The sequence below is a fragment of the Oryzias melastigma genome, linkage group LG11, assembly GCF_002922805.2.
Source record: "Oryzias melastigma strain HK-1 linkage group LG11, ASM292280v2, whole genome shotgun sequence".
In the NCBI taxonomy this organism is placed as follows: domain Eukaryota; kingdom Metazoa; phylum Chordata; class Actinopteri; order Beloniformes; family Adrianichthyidae; genus Oryzias; species Oryzias melastigma.
This window is the reverse complement of record NC_050522.1, coordinates 13,757,791-13,773,215: the sequence shown is the minus strand read 5'-3', so window position 1 is coordinate 13,773,215 and position 15,425 is coordinate 13,757,791. Positions and strand designations below refer to the sequence as shown.

Sequence of the window (15,425 nt, the reverse complement as noted above, 5' to 3'; positions counted from 1 at the left end):
AAATCAACGTTTTGAGCCTTTAAGTGTATTATAATGAGCGTCTAATTAGAAGTGGTTTTAACATGGATTACTGAACAAAGACGGAAAGATCCATGTGTCTCCAGGAAAATGATCCGCATGAAAACGAAGAGGTTTTTTGATAAGGAGATTGATGACGTTTCAAAGAGGAAAAAAAAAAACATTCACAGCCAGTGCTAATCAGAACACAAGACAATATTTTCATCATTTCAATAAATCCTGAAATGTTCATCTGGTGTTCTTTGCATTTCTTGACTGAATTTCACCACAAAGTAACCCATTAACCATTATTTTTGTGCCAAAATTTTAGGAGAAACGCCCAGACTACTCAAGGCAGATACACAGTATTTACATTAATTTTGAAAAAAATTGTGTTTGTTTTCATGAGCGAAACGCAGACTCACTGTAGAGGCCGGTTCTAGGATGATGTCATGAAATGGGGGGCACCCATAAGGAGCTAAAAGCGGACCCTCAGAGATCTAGACGTCTTATAAAAAGAACTCAAATTTTATAAATAATTTGTTCAACAGTGTTCCAAAGGTAGTATCATATATGTGGATATAGTTCATTCTGAAAGCCTTAAGAAAAGCATGGTATAGGTTCTTTAAAGACCTCCTCCAATGAAAATCCTGTTTTTAATTTTAGTTTTTGTGCAATTTTTCTCATGAAAGAGAACAAGTGTAATAAGAAATAATTTCATTTTTGCATTCCTGAGTATTTCTCCTTCTAAGTCGCTGTCAAACTGTTGCAAAGATGCTCTGTTTGAATTGAACCGTTTTGATGTCAGAACGGCCCGAGAGCGCATGCGCAAGCTCCTCGATCTGCCCCGCCCAGCAGGCTCAAGTCCAGGGCAGAAGAGAAGAGAAGATGACTTCTTCACACTTTTGTGCTGTAAATGGTTGTGATTCAATGAAAGGCGACAGTAATGTTAGCTTTCATTATTTTCCCAAGGACTTGGCTATGAGAAACAAATGGGCTGAATTTCTTGGTCATGGTATCTTCAATAAATATTCAATAATTTGCGGTAAGCACTTCGAAAAAGACTCTTTCGCGAACTTGAAGGAGAAAGAATTAGGCTTTTCTGTAAAATTATTTTTGAAGAAGGGCGCGGTACCCTCTATCAAGAAACCACCATCAAGAGAAGAGCCTGCACCTTCACCAGTAGGTTTTATTTTAGGGTTATACTATTTGCACGTATTTATGTTCGACCAGCACATAAAGTAAAGGAAATTCCCGTTTGCTAATAGAAATATGTGCGTTGCCCGCATGAATTCAAAATTAAACTTAAATTAAGTCCCGTTAGGTGTGCTTCAAATGTGTTCTCCGCATTTGACCCATCCCCTGAAGTTTAGGGGCGACGACCCGTTTAACCCTAACCATAAGTTTTCGATAATTTCCGATATTTCTTGACATTTTTGTAGCAGCGGTAAAGATCTACGCTAGCGAGACACCGTCAGTGCTAAAGATGCTACGTTAGCCTGTTACCATTATATATTAAAATCTATGCCTGTTACGCATTGAGATATATAGGCTAGAGTCGCCAGCGAGATGTGTCATTAGAGACGACATGCTAGCTTGTCGCGCACGCAAAGTTGGACGCCATATTGGAATGGTATAGATGTCTATTTACTGCTGTGTTACAATTGAACCATATAAATTGCCTTTTTTGGCACAAACAAAAGCAAATATATATAAACTTGCATCTCTCAAAAAGTGTGTTTTTTTTTGCACTTAACAGAAGCCCAATAGCTTATTTTTTAAAAAAAAAAAGATACTCTGTGCCAAACAGGATCTTCTCAGTGCTGCTCTGGGGAGCTAATAACCAAAGTTGGTGCACCACAAGATAATATGTGCTTTAAACTCACATAAGATCAAACTTTATAACAAAATTTGCATTGTATTTTACCAGTAGATTATTTTATTACGACGGAGTATTAGGGCCACAAAAAAAAAGTAATTTTATGAGTTTTTTCTCGTAAAATTACAACCTTAAATCTCGTAAATTTACAACTTTTAATCTCGTAACTTTATGACTTTTTTCTCAGAAATTTAAGAGATTTAAAGTTGTAATTTTAAAAATAAATTTTTCTTTATAAAGTTGCCCTAATACTCCGTCGTAATTTATGAACGTTACTAATCAAAAAAAAAAAAAAATGCTATTTTAGTAACCCTTACATTATCCATAGAGCCATATGAAGGGGTAAAAGAGCCACATGTGGCTCCGGAGCCACAGGTTGCCGACCCCTGGGCTAGCGTGTCATCTCTAGCAATATATCTTATTGCTGTAAACAAGAGACAAGAGACGCATACAGTAAAATGACCATAAAATGTTTAATTTTGGTCCGATTTTAAAAGGAAAAAACTGATCATCTAAAAAATAACACACAATGAAACTGATGAACAACATTTCAAACTTTTCCATAAGTAAGTTATTACATAGAAAAAGCAATGCAAAGCTGATGCATGGTTGTTATTTTATTTTATTTTATTTTTTTGCCAACATCTCAGCAGCTTGTGCCTGTTGTATATAAGCTGGTGTTTTGCCAAGATATGTAGTCTTGTCAGAATTTGTATCCCCTGTCGCAGCTCACTGATTTGTTTTTGAGTACTCATATTTTGTCCTAAAATGCTGAAAAAGAAGGTGGATGGTTAAGATATAGTTTGTTCTGGGGCTTTTAGCAGTTTACTTATCATATTTGCATTTGCATATTCTATGTAAAACAAAATGACCTTTGTTTGATTAATTTAGGAAAAGAAACGCTATTTATGAAAGTGAATTTGTTATGGAAGCATTTAACAATGGACAATGTATGAATAGCCTACAAGGTTTTAACAAGCCTATAATGATAAGAAGCTATGACTGAGAGAATCCGGTTATTTTTCAAAATAAAAGATTGTTGAGACTCAAAAGAAAAAAAATAGGCATTATTAATTATTTCCTCCGTGGCCCAGTAGTTAGGGACCACTACAGTAAGTTATTAAACCACCTTTCCCCTTCCTGCTACACTTTCAATTGCCCAAAATATAATTTAAACACAATTCAACAATGATATGCTGTGGTTAATTAATAGTTTTTCCTTCTGTCTATATTTGGTTTCGGTGAAACTATACAAATATAAGCAGAGACATTACTTTAGAAAAATGTTCACGCTTCAAAAACAAACATTCTCAATTTTTATTTTTTGCAGAAAAATGACACATACCATCAGTGCCTCAAGTGCCGCAATTATCTGCCCCTGCCAGACATGCTCCACCACAAAAATAATGACTCCACCATGAATCTCTTCTGCAACTGGTCTTGTCTGTCGAGTTACAAGAAGAAATGCATCAAAGAGCAAGGTAAAGGATGCACGACTCTTTTCTTCCCCTCTGTCTGTTTCTCATTTTCCTCAGTCGATCTGTTTTACAAATGATGCTGGATAGAGCTGTGATTTTTCAAAATGATGAAAACCTTACTTTTGTAATGTCACAGAGTGTAATCGAACTTTTTTTTGTTCCTTTTTAGAAACATCAAATTGGAATAACGAAGCAGGGAACCAGTCACAGCAGACATCAATAGCTGTGAGTAGATTTTGATTTTTTCTATATTTTGAAAAAAATAAGGATACAATCCAGTATCATAAATTAAAAATTGAAAATAATTAGAAATTAAAATAAAAACCCAACCCACTATTTGCCCTACCCCCTCCCCTCCATTAACACATACACCCCCTGACCCCACACATAATGAATGCTTCTTTTAAAAGAAATCTGTGGCTTGGCTTAACCTTGAGCAGTTTGTAAAAGTAGAGTGGTTCAAATATTCAGTAATGTATCTCATTCATGGTTACATTTTCCCATAAGATGCACTACTGGTTATTAGCGTGTCCCACCTCTTCAGCCTGGATCTACAGGAGGAAGTTGACAGATTTATCTGCTGATCTAGACTTTTTCTTTCAGGATGAAGGACCGCTCTGCTCAGATGTTCAGGATGGCAGTGGCTCCCTGCCGGATAAGGCGCCACATCCCACTGTCTCCCTTGTGGACACTATCTGTTGCAACTGTTGCAAAGAAGTGAATAAAGGTTCCTCAAAATACCAGATAAATGCAGAGGTTTTCTGCTCAGTGCCTTGTGTCAAAGAGAAACATCCTCACATCAAGTTTGTCTTTAAGATGTGCTACAACTGCTTTAAGTAAGTCCTCCACCTTTTTAGAAACACTTTGTTTTCCTCACCTGCTCATCCATTTTTCTCCTCTCCCCCAGTGTTATAAAGAGACCACAAAACGTCATCCTGGCTCCAGTGGACAACTCGGGAGTGTTGATGGAGTTGTGCAGCAACGAATGTCTTAGTGCTGTCAAAACCAAAAAGAAGATGGCTGCCGTGAAGCCCCAGTCACAACAGGGGCCGTGTTCCCTTTGCAAGATGTGTTCCAAGTACCGCTATGTAAGCTAACAGCATGTTCTTTCTGACCTTCCCCGCTTGATCTTTGGGGGACTTTTGAAGTGATGAACCTATAAGAAATGTTACCAAACGGCCGTAAAAAGTATATGAATCCAGCTCACAAAAAACAACAAATAAGGTAACTGAGACTTTAGCATTCCTGTAAAAACCTTTTGGCTTTTCAAATGAAAGAAAAGCATCATGATTTTTTTTTTTTATTTGGCTTAAATCAACTTGTATATAAGATACAGTCGCTTAAATGGTTTATTAATATTCAGATAAAGTCTTTTTCTATGTCATTACCTTTAATAACAAAGTGCCATATTGTCTCTGTTACTGTGTTAGGGTTATATATCGTGATATGTATCGTATTGCCAGACTCTTGCCAATATAGACCCCTAGTTAACAATAGATCAAAAGATGATCAGAATGGGTCTTTTAAGAAACCCTGTTGCTAAAGTTTCTGTAGAACTCAAGGTTTTTTAAGGGATTTGGTGTTGAACTAAAGATGTTCTCTTCTCACCAATAAGTGTAAGCATCAGCGAACCATTGGCAACGAGGTCCACAAGTTCTGCAGCCAGTCCTGCTTAACCATCTACCACAGAGTCAACAAGCTTCCGTTTTCCATGTGCGACGTATGCGGCAACATCTACCTGGACAAGGGGCTCACGGTGACGATGGAGGGCTGCAGGAAAAACATCTGTGGAGACAAATGTCTCGTTAAGTTCAAAAAGGTGCAGAACTCTTGCCTCTCTTTAGAGAAGCAAAAATTCACATCAGGAGGTGAAGTAGGGTAAAAAAGGCAATGATCTGTCATTATTTCATATTCAGACTGAATGAGTTACTTAGGAATAGATCCATTTATATTTTAGAAATATCAAGATGAGCTGAAGTTGTTCTCCTTTAATTTAATTTATTTCACAGGGAGTGCTAACGCCTCGTACTTGCCCAACGTGCCGTACGTCCCACTGGATGTCAGACATGATTGAAAATAAAGACTGCGAAGCTGAGTTGGAGTTCTTCTGCAGCCACAGATGTCTGATGGTGCACAAAGCCCAGACAATCACCATTTCAGGTTCTTTGGATCTTCATATTTTTCATTAATTTGAAATCCAAACATAAAATGAATTGCATTTTTTTGCAGACATCAAGAGTTCTTCATGCAACGAGGAAGAAGTGAAGCCGCCTCTGCTAAATCTAAACTCTAAAGATGCTGTAATGGATCCCGTTTCCCCTAAAAAGCATGGATTCAAGGTGAGAACCACTGTGGCGTGTAGGACAACAGGGAGACTGAGCCTGTATCAGCTAAGTTTGTTTTTCTGGTTGTTTTTGTCTTTGCTCTCCAAAGATAAAAGAGGAGCAAATTGATGAGGACTACAATGGAGACCCACCCGCCTCCATGTTTCTGCAGGACGTCAAAGATGAGCCAGACGTGAAGAAGGTATGCAAATGTACAAAAGCACAGACACATCCTTAAAGGAGCTCTCACCAGGATACCACCTGCAGAGCAACTGAGGACCTAGATCTCAAGGAGAGAAAAAAAATAAAAAAAACTTTCTTATTTTTATTTAAACAAATCGTAATTTTTTTCTGTCTGTTTTATTTGCAAAACATTTTTATTTATTAATGAATTTTAAAGTTTCCATAATGAAAATTGTAATTTGTATTTTTGTAAATTGTAAATTGAAAGTTTTTCTTTTAGACAGTATGCAGTACTTTTCACTCTCACTTTTTTTATCAATTATATTTATTTCTCTGAAAAGTTATACCTCATATTTGACAGAGCATCATTATTCAGTAAAATTAAATTAATGTACCTAATTAAAATGATGCCACATTCATTTGTTTAATATTGTTTTAGATTTAGGATACATCGCTCTTTTTTGCTGTGCTCAAAGTTTCTTTTATTTATGGAATATTTTAAAATAGGCCATTGATGCAATAGTAATGATAATAGTAACATTTTTGAATACATGTATAAATATATTTGAGACAAACAAGTTTAATATAAATGTTTAAATCCTAAAATAGATACCCAATTTAAGACAAAATATAAAATAATTAAACAAACATTGCTTTGTACTCCCAGAATTCCCTTAGTGGGAGCATTTCTGTTTAGATTGGCGGAAGGGTAGATGCTGGATGTCCTACATTAAATTATTTTTTCTTTCCTGTACTTGACAGGAAGACTTGAAGATTTCTTCAGTGTTTTCTCTAAAAGAGGAATCCAAACCTGCACAGCCCGCCTCAGGGCAAACAGACTGTCCTGCGTCCTGCTCCGCCTGCAAGAGCGTACTGAAGGACGGAGAGACCGTTTACCAGCGGAAAGGCCATGCTGACATCTTCTGCTCCACTTCCTGTTTGCTCAAGTTCTACCAAAATAAAACCATGAAGACGTGCCACTTCTGCCTGCAGTGAGTCCAGCGGGTTTCAAACTATCAGCAAAAGGAAGAACAGATTTCACAAACACCTATTCATCCAAATGATTAAATTAGGTTAAAAATTAGTTCTTGTTTCAAATGCATAACCATAAGCAAAATATAGTCATATTTTAGTAAGTGTACTTGAGTATAAGTACAGCAAGTGTACTAGAGACCGTGTACATAGAGTGTAGGAAATATGCTAACTGAAAACTTCTTCAGATTTAATTGGAACATTTAAAGTGTACAATAAAATAAAAAGTTAATTTAGAGTATACCGTCTTAATTTTAGTATGTATATTTGTAGTACACCTAAATAGACTGCTTTTTGCTTTTTTAAATAGCAAATTATATCTTACCTAAAAAATTGCAAACAAAGCAATAAAAATTCTTCACTAAACAACTAAAATGCCCATAAATATGTTCAACACAGTGTTTGCCAGTAGTCTGAGCTCACTGATTTCCATGTTCACCAGCACAAGTTAGCCAGCAAGAAGTCTGAGAGGAATTCCCACAACAAGAATCAATGAAAGAATTAGTTTTAATTTTTAAAACAAACTGTATGTTTTAAATGAGGCTCCATGCAAAATGATCAAATGTTTGTCATTTTTGGCTCTAAATTTAAAAAGAATCTCACAGATCTCCTTCATTAGCTTTTTTTGTTATTGTTTTAGAAATTGACAACCTTTCATGTAGTTTATCTAAAAAGTTTAAAAGATTCTTTACTATTATTTTAATCAGTACTAAAGCTAAACGATGCATCTTTGTTTCCCAGGATGATCTCACAGCCGGAGGCCACCCTCCAAATCCTAGAGAACAATGAGACGACCATGAAGGACTTCTGCAGCCAATCATGTCTGTCCTCCTTCAATTACAAGAGCATCGTGTCTACAGAAATCCCCATCGCTGGAGCCCCTTCTCATTCCCAGTGCAGCGTTTGTTCCAGATACTGCATTGTAAGACTGTTTCAGTTTGTATTTTTTGTCTGAAGCCTTAAAGCTGACTTCTGTGCTGCCCGATGGTCTTCTCACCACAGAGCAAACATGAGGTCAAACATCAGGAGGTCACCCATAAGGTCTGCAGCGATCCTTGCTTTCATCGTTTCTGCAACATCAACAGTCTGTCTGTATGTGAGAACTGCCACGCCTGCAGCAAGACACCGCTCATGCTCAAGATGGAGGATGGAAACAAAGCTCTCTGCAGCTCAGAGTGTTTGTCTCAATTCAAGCAGGTTAGTTATTGGAGGTGTTTAGAATAAATTAAATTAATACAAAAAAACTTCACCAGTTCAATATATTTATTAAAATTAAATAAACATGCTGTAAAAGGAGGCCACAAACCTTTATTTTTGATGTTATTGACAGAAAAACCAAACCCCGCAGCAATGCTCCATGTGCTCCACCTCTGCTCTCATGTCGGACATGATTCCACACAAAAACAGTGATGGACTGCTGGAGCTCTTCTGCACCAAGAGCTGTTTGATGGCATCAAAGATCCAAGGCTTAAGTACATCAGGTAAAGGACCCTTCAGACTGGATACAGGAACAAAGGTCCTTCTCACCACAACGTTTTTGATGTCCAACTTCAAGCATAGAACTCCTAAATGGCCTCAATCGTCTGTATTTTTTCTGGTGTAAAATCGTTCCAAGTAATATTGTAATTATCATTATGCAGTTTCTAGCCAAAAAAACAAAAACAAAAAAAACGCTGGTTTGTTTGTCAAAATCTTAACTAGTTCTACCTTCATTGTGGCAAAGCTGAGCTCATGATGCGTCTTTTTTTCCCATCAGGCACAGAGTTAAACTGCAACAATTGCGGTATGATGAGAATACCAGCTTGTCATCTCTCCATGTCTGACTCATCCATACGAAGTTTCTGCACTCTGAATTGCGCAATGTCTTTTAAGGTAAAAAAAATATTTCTGAAACCTGAAGGCAATCTGGACATTTTTTATTCGCTCATGTACCAAATAATCCAATCCCAAAGGAAAAACTGAAACCTATATACTGTTCCTCGAATAATGACCATAAAGACTCTTTGCACATCACACTAATTCAGTCACTAATAGAGCATTAACTGGTGAACTGAAAATAAAGTGCAGATCAAAGCTGTTTAGTGTAACCTTGTGACCATCGTAGAAATCTGTCACATATGATCCTCATGTTTCACAAACGCATTTAAATATTGGCTTCTTTTTCTTTGTTAAAGGAGAAACACAAAGACCAGAACAATGCTGCAAACTCACAAGGAACGAGCAGCCCGATGGAAGCCGACCTTTACAGTTCGCCTGACAAACCAGCATGCGCTCAGTGTCGACAGACCATTCACACCCCACCCACCGTCATCCATTACAAAGTGGGTTTGTGTTCTTTAAACTGTGTGTCTATGTGAAGTTCAAAATAGTTTGAATGTTCCTGCTGCTGTCTGCAGGAAGGGGTGAACTTTGTGTGCAGTCCGGCCTGTTCTCAGGAGTTTAAGAGGATCAATAACATCGCAAGCTTGTGTGAATACTGCAAGAATGAAAGACTCATCAATGAGGTGAAGAGGGTCAACAATAAGGACTGCTGCTTCTGCAGTGAAGGTGGGGGCACAGAAACACGAAGGTCTGCTCTGATGGTGTATAGCGTCTATGAATGATGTCTGGAAAACAACCTCTCGTTTCAGGCTGCAAGATCCTCTTTCATTATGAGCTGGAGAAGAATTGGGGCAAACACTGTCAGTCCTGCACCTTCTGCCACTCCATCTCCAAGACTGTAGTGACGGCCCACGATGACGAGAAGGAGTTTTGCTCTGCAGAGTGCAGCTTCGGTTACACAAGCCTCCAAAGTCACGTAAGCATGGACCAACCTCCTTTTAGGTGTCTGGGTAAAATGCATGTGTGATGAACGCAGATACAAACATACTGACCTGACTCTGTTCCCTCTCAGGTGTCTGCATGTGACATGTGCAGTCACACGGGCAGACTGAAGGAGAGCCTTCCTCTGCTGGGAGAGGTCAAACACTTCTGCGATCTGAAGTGTCTCCTGTGCTTCTGCAGCAAAAAGGTGCAGACGGTTCACACAGGTGAGCATAGCTGCTCTGATGTAAGAATATTCTCTTAGAGTTGGGTTTGCATTGAATTAAATTAACCATAAGTTAATAGAAACTGTGCCTTAAAGTTCTCTTTTGATCTATTTGCTATGGAGCCCCTAAAAGAGGGGTGTCGAACTCAATCGCACAAGGAGCCAAATTCCAAAAACATCTTAGGTCACTGGCCAAACGGATGAACATTTATTGAACATTCTAAAAAGAAATTTTTAAAACTTTAAAACTTTTTAACATAATTATGAACTAGATATGTAGCATTACCTGCAATAATGCTAGTGTGAATGCTGTAAGCTGAATTTGGTTGCAGAAAATGCTAGAGCTAATAGCTGAAGATGCTGAAATTGATTGCTAAAAACACTGAAGCTGATAGCTGAAAACGCTAAAGCCGATAGCCAGCTAAAATATTAGTTAAATGTCAAATTAGCCTAAAAAGCAAAAAAAAAAAGGTTAGCCAAAACACCTAGCATGTAGCTGAAATATTAACTAAACTCCAAAATAGCCAAATAAAACTTAGTAAATGCCAAAATACTCCAAAAGGCTAGCAGAATGCCAATTTTGAAAAATTTAAAGCTGTAACTTTTCAACATAATTATGAATAAAAACAGGCAGAGATATTCCAGAATAAATCAACTTAAACCTTAAGCAACTTTCAATATTTTACCCTTCATAAAAATACATTTTTTCAAAATTACACAAGTTAGAAATGAGCGCAAGGTACATTGGGCCATTTATAACAAATATTATAAAATGATCTTGAGGGCCTTGAATTTGACACGTGCCCTCAAGGGACATCGAAGTTAAAAAAAATGAAAAATATTGTGAAAAAAAAATTCTGTCTACTGTCTGGTGCTCACCAGATAGTATCTAGATAGTATCTGGTTCTCACTAGACAGTATCCAGAAAGTATCTGGTGCTCACCAGATGGTATCCAGAAAGTATCTGGTGCTCACCAGATGGTATCCAGAAAGTATCTGGTGCTCGCCAGATGGTATCCAGAAAGTATCTGGTGCTCACCAGATAGTATCCAGATACCATCTTGTGCGCACTGATACAATTCTGAGACTGTTCTGTGTACATTTCCCAGACATTTTGCACTGTAAAGCCACGACCTGCCGTACAGCTGAAGTATTTTGCAGATTGATGTCATCTGTGGTGCATTCAGATTCTTGTCCATAAGTTACTGATATGAGAAGAACCAGCATGCACCCACCTGGATTTTGAAGATTTTTTTTAAGTATTGAGAGAAAAACAGCAATTAGGATGAAATAATTCAGTATATATTCTCTTGTGGCTACTTTCATATTTACCAGTCTGTATTCATGTGGACTTTTATACATTTTTACCACAGACTTGTCAGCAGACATTTTTTTTTCTGACTACTTTCTTGAAAGATCTCCATTTCCTACATTTAGGCTCTTCAGTTTCTGGATCTGTGGGATCCGGGGACTCTTTGCCGGTCATCACCAGCATCATCCCACTGTCCAACTCTGTGCCCCTCGCTGCTCAGCTCGGTATGTAATAACACACATACTACCATAAAATATCTGCATCTTTGCAACATCCTAAGACAGCAGCATTATTTATCATAATAAAGATCATGAGTTTTTGCCCTATGTGCTGAAATAACAACAAACATTTGGACTATTTGAGCCACTCAATTTTATTGGCAGCTTAATAAGTCATATCCTAAAAATAATGTTTTTTTTACTATTTTACGGTCTATTTTTGCAAAAATCAACATCAAGGATGTTTGTACAATTCAGGTGCTGTGCTCATGTTTCTATTGTATTGGACAATATATTTTATTATTAAACTGTTATTATGTTTGATCCCAAACAAGCCTATTAGTCCTCATGTCTTTGTTTTTTCCTATAAATCTTTATTAAATATTAAAAAAAAAAAAAACTTTTTCTAAGCGTCCAAAATCTCATTAAAACATTTCAAAGTTATTTTTTCTGATGGTTATTTTATGTATTTGATGTATTCCCTCAAAATTTCAAGCATTTTTCTAATCTGAAGCTCTCCTCGCCTCCACAGCTTTTCCCGATATCCAAACTAAAGTTGTTGGACATGTAAGTTTGAATAGAATAATAAATATTCTTCTTTTTTGAACTAAGTCGATTTTTCAGTCATTTGGTACATATAGACTTTTTAAAATTATTTTTGTCTTATTTCAGGCCAGTATTCAGACAGATTCCAAGGAGCTGAAGAACAAATCTGTGTTCTGTGTTCCTCTGGTTCACAACAAAGGGGTCTCCTGCACAGTGCAGACGGTTGAAAAGCAAACCCAGACAGGTACAAACTCACCTCATACTGGGACTTTACATAAAAATCTGATTCCAATGAAGTAAACTCTTCTGGAGAGACAGGAAGCGCTCCCAACAGCTCCGACCTACTTCTGGTGACTCACCTGACTCGGTCTGTGAGTCTGGTCACAACCTGTGGATTCCAGCTCATAGAGGAGTTTAGCATAACTTCAGTGGAATTTTATGCTATAGATTTGACATTGTTGGTTCATTTTGTGCTACAATATTATTCTGTTGTTTTTCTTAGTGTGACTTTTATTGTTAAAATGAGCGGACGACTCGCAACTTACAGCAGAAGTCAGCGCTCAGAAACACCCCTGCTCTATATCTGCTCATTTTAACAATAAATCTCAGTGTACTGGGAGCCACAGAGTTATATTTTAGCACAAAATGAATCCCCAAAGTCAGGGTCAAGGGAGTCACCAGAATTAGGTCAGAACTGCTTGTAGCACCAACACATTTTTTTGTCTAAAAAATCAGTTAATTCATCGAGTTCAGTTTTTCACAAAACAATGAACAGCCTTTGTTTTGTATTTTGTTCAAATATTTTCTCATTTTTGCTTTTTTAAAGTCACTTTAAAGGAGAAAGTTCTTCCCGCAAAGCCAACAGTCCTGCCTTTGCCTTTGCCTGTGCCGGTGTACGTCCCTCTGCCCATGAACATGTACAGCCAGATCACGCCACAGCCTGTCGCTCTACCTGTACTGGTATGTGAAGGTTTTCTGACTTTACTCTCTCAAAATCCACAAAAAAAAGAATGACACTTGTTTTGGTCTGTCCATCTAAAAATGAAGAGTTTCTTCTCCGGACCTGAAGAAAGTTGACTAAACTTGTCAAAACTCAACAAAGACTTCTGGTTGTGTGTTCATGACAGCTGCCAGTGCCTGTGTTCCTCCCTGAGAAGCCTGACAGCTCTGAGCAAAAGCTGACTCCAGCTGAAGTCGTCAAAGAAGACTTCGGCTGCAGCCCGGAAAAAGAGACGACCAACCGGACGGAGCCGGAGGATCATCGGAAGGAGGAAGAGCAAAGGCAGCAAACTCTGTCTCCTGATGGTGAGAAAACTGTTCCATCAAATAAATTAATCTCTCACAGATGATCAAAGGCACAAATATGATCCTTCAGGTTCAAAGTAAACACCAGCATTGATGTATAGATTGTAGCGACATCCATCACTCTGTTAGTCTCTTAATATCTCTCTTCATTTTCACTTCAGGTGCTTTTGGCCACAGATTAATTGTCATGGAACTACTTTGTTCTTTCACATTTAGAAATTTAGAAGAATTTTTCCAAAAGTCAAACTCCCAGATCCAAGAACAATAGTGCTGTTTCTGTCCCAGTTGTGGAACAGTGCACTAGCTCTAGACCCTCTTCAGAGTCGCTCATCCAGTCCATATGTGTTTTGTGGATTTGGAGAAGGCCTTCAACCATGTCCCTTGTGGTGTCCTGTGGAGGGTGTTATAGGAGTACAGGGTACTGGGAGCCTTACTGAGGGCTGTCCGATCTCTGTATAACCTAAGCAGGAGCTTGGTTCGCATAGCCGGCAGTAAGTCAGACCTGTTCCCGGTGCATGTTGGACTCCGGCCCTTTATCACCGGTTCCGTTCTTAGTCTTTATAGATAGAATTTCTAGGTGGAGCAAGGGGCTGGAGGGGATCTAGTTTGGAGACCACACGATTTCATCTCTGCTCTTTGCAGATGATGATGTGCTGTTGGCTTCATCAAGCCAGGAAGTGAGAAGTCGTGAAAAGAGAACTGAGCCAGAAAACAAAGCTCTCAATTTACTGGTCAATCTTCGTTCCAGGACTCACCTATGGTCATGAGTTCTGGGTCATGACTGGAAAAACAAGATCCCGACTACAAGGGACTGAAATGAGTTTTCTCCAGAGGGTGGCTGCGCGCTCCCTTAGAGATAGGGTGAGAAGCTCAGTGACCTGGAGAGAGCTCGGAGTAGAGCCACTTCTCCTCCACATCAAGAGGAGCCCACTGAGGTGACTCGGGCATTTGGTCCGGATGCCTCCTGGACCCCTCCCTGGAAAGGTGTTCCGGTATGTCCCACTGGGCGGAGGCCCCAGGGAAGACCCAGGACACGCTGGAGAGACTATGTCTCTCTGCGGGCCTGAGAATGCCTCGGGGTCCCCCCAGAGGAGCTGGAGAAAGTCTGAGCATCTTTGCTAAGAATCCTGCAACCCGGTCACTGCTGAGCAGAAGAAGATGGATGGATGAAAATTTAGCAGACTTTTTTTTTTTCCAAAGCAACTTGTAAATCAGATGCACAACAAGTGAAACTGGAGTCAGGATCACAGTCGAAGTGAAGAGCTTCACCTGAATGAGGGAGTGTGGTGTTAACCCCTTCATGCCGTATGTCAATAATTTGTATAGTTTGTAACATACTATTAAATCCAGGACTCCACTTGATATAACATCACCTTGAACTGAGAAATATAGGAAGATATTTGTTGCGTTATTTGTAATTGAGTCAGACATTTAGTCTGTCGGGTCTGTGGGAGAGTTCTGAAGAAACTGATGCAGGAAATCATCACAATGGTTTGACAGTTTTTGGCTGATTAGAAACGGGAAGTAATTTGGCATTTTCATCTGGCAGTTGAGGCAGTAGCTGCATGGTGGCGTCATGGTTATCGCTCTCCTAGCAGCAGGAAGTCCTGGTTCAAATCCTGGCTGGGTCCTTTTACATGTGAATTTACCATGTTCCAGATTCCTCCCACAGTCCAAAAACATACTTCATAGAGTAATTGACGTCTCTAAATTGCCCCTAGGTGTGCATATTATTTGGTGGCAATGCAACAGACTGGTGACCCGTTCTGGGTGTACCCCACCTTCTTCCGACAGAAGTTGGGGTTGGCTCAAGCAACCCCATGACCCCTAAAGGGATTCAGTGGGTTCTGAAGATGAATGGATGTTGAGGCTGCAAGAAAATCTGCACTCATTAACCAAGAGATGACGTTGGGTTACAGTAGCTGAAAAGTCTGATTTTCCTGAGGTTTAGAAGAAAAGTGGAGGAAAGTGGAGCTAGTCTGATTCTTTTGTTGAATTTGTAAGTTTCTTCAGAAACAGCTCAAGCAAACAAAACACCCCCTCAGAATAACGCCCCCATAACAAGACAAGATGTTAACTAGAGTTTGTTGTCTAAGAAACTGGACAGTCTTTCTTTGAAATGC

The 15,425-nt window shown here is 38.8% G+C and overlaps 1 protein-coding gene across 1 annotated transcript in view; it reads left to right on the top strand.

The window, feature by feature from the left end:
- LOC112160610 overlaps positions 1-15,425 on the top strand; it is a gene marked incomplete in the record, with an annotated part of 37,096 nt that overhangs the window by 14,918 nt on the left and 6,753 nt on the right. Inside the window, 22 exon segments of the mRNA XM_024295259.2 lie at positions 3,207-3,357; positions 3,524-3,579; positions 3,958-4,190; positions 4,262-4,442; positions 4,970-5,173; positions 5,364-5,514; positions 5,584-5,693; positions 5,788-5,880; positions 6,624-6,853; positions 7,635-7,815; positions 7,896-8,090; positions 8,224-8,374; positions 8,650-8,765; positions 9,068-9,214; positions 9,290-9,440; positions 9,524-9,690; positions 9,787-9,922; positions 11,359-11,457; positions 11,984-12,018; positions 12,124-12,241; positions 12,824-12,957; positions 13,125-13,302. Of these exon segments, the coding sequence (XP_024151027.1) occupies positions 3,207-3,357; positions 3,524-3,579; positions 3,958-4,190; positions 4,262-4,442; positions 4,970-5,173; positions 5,364-5,514; positions 5,584-5,693; positions 5,788-5,880; positions 6,624-6,853; positions 7,635-7,815; positions 7,896-8,090; positions 8,224-8,374; positions 8,650-8,765; positions 9,068-9,214; positions 9,290-9,440; positions 9,524-9,690; positions 9,787-9,922; positions 11,359-11,457; positions 11,984-12,018; positions 12,124-12,241; positions 12,824-12,957; positions 13,125-13,302 (3,217 nt within the window).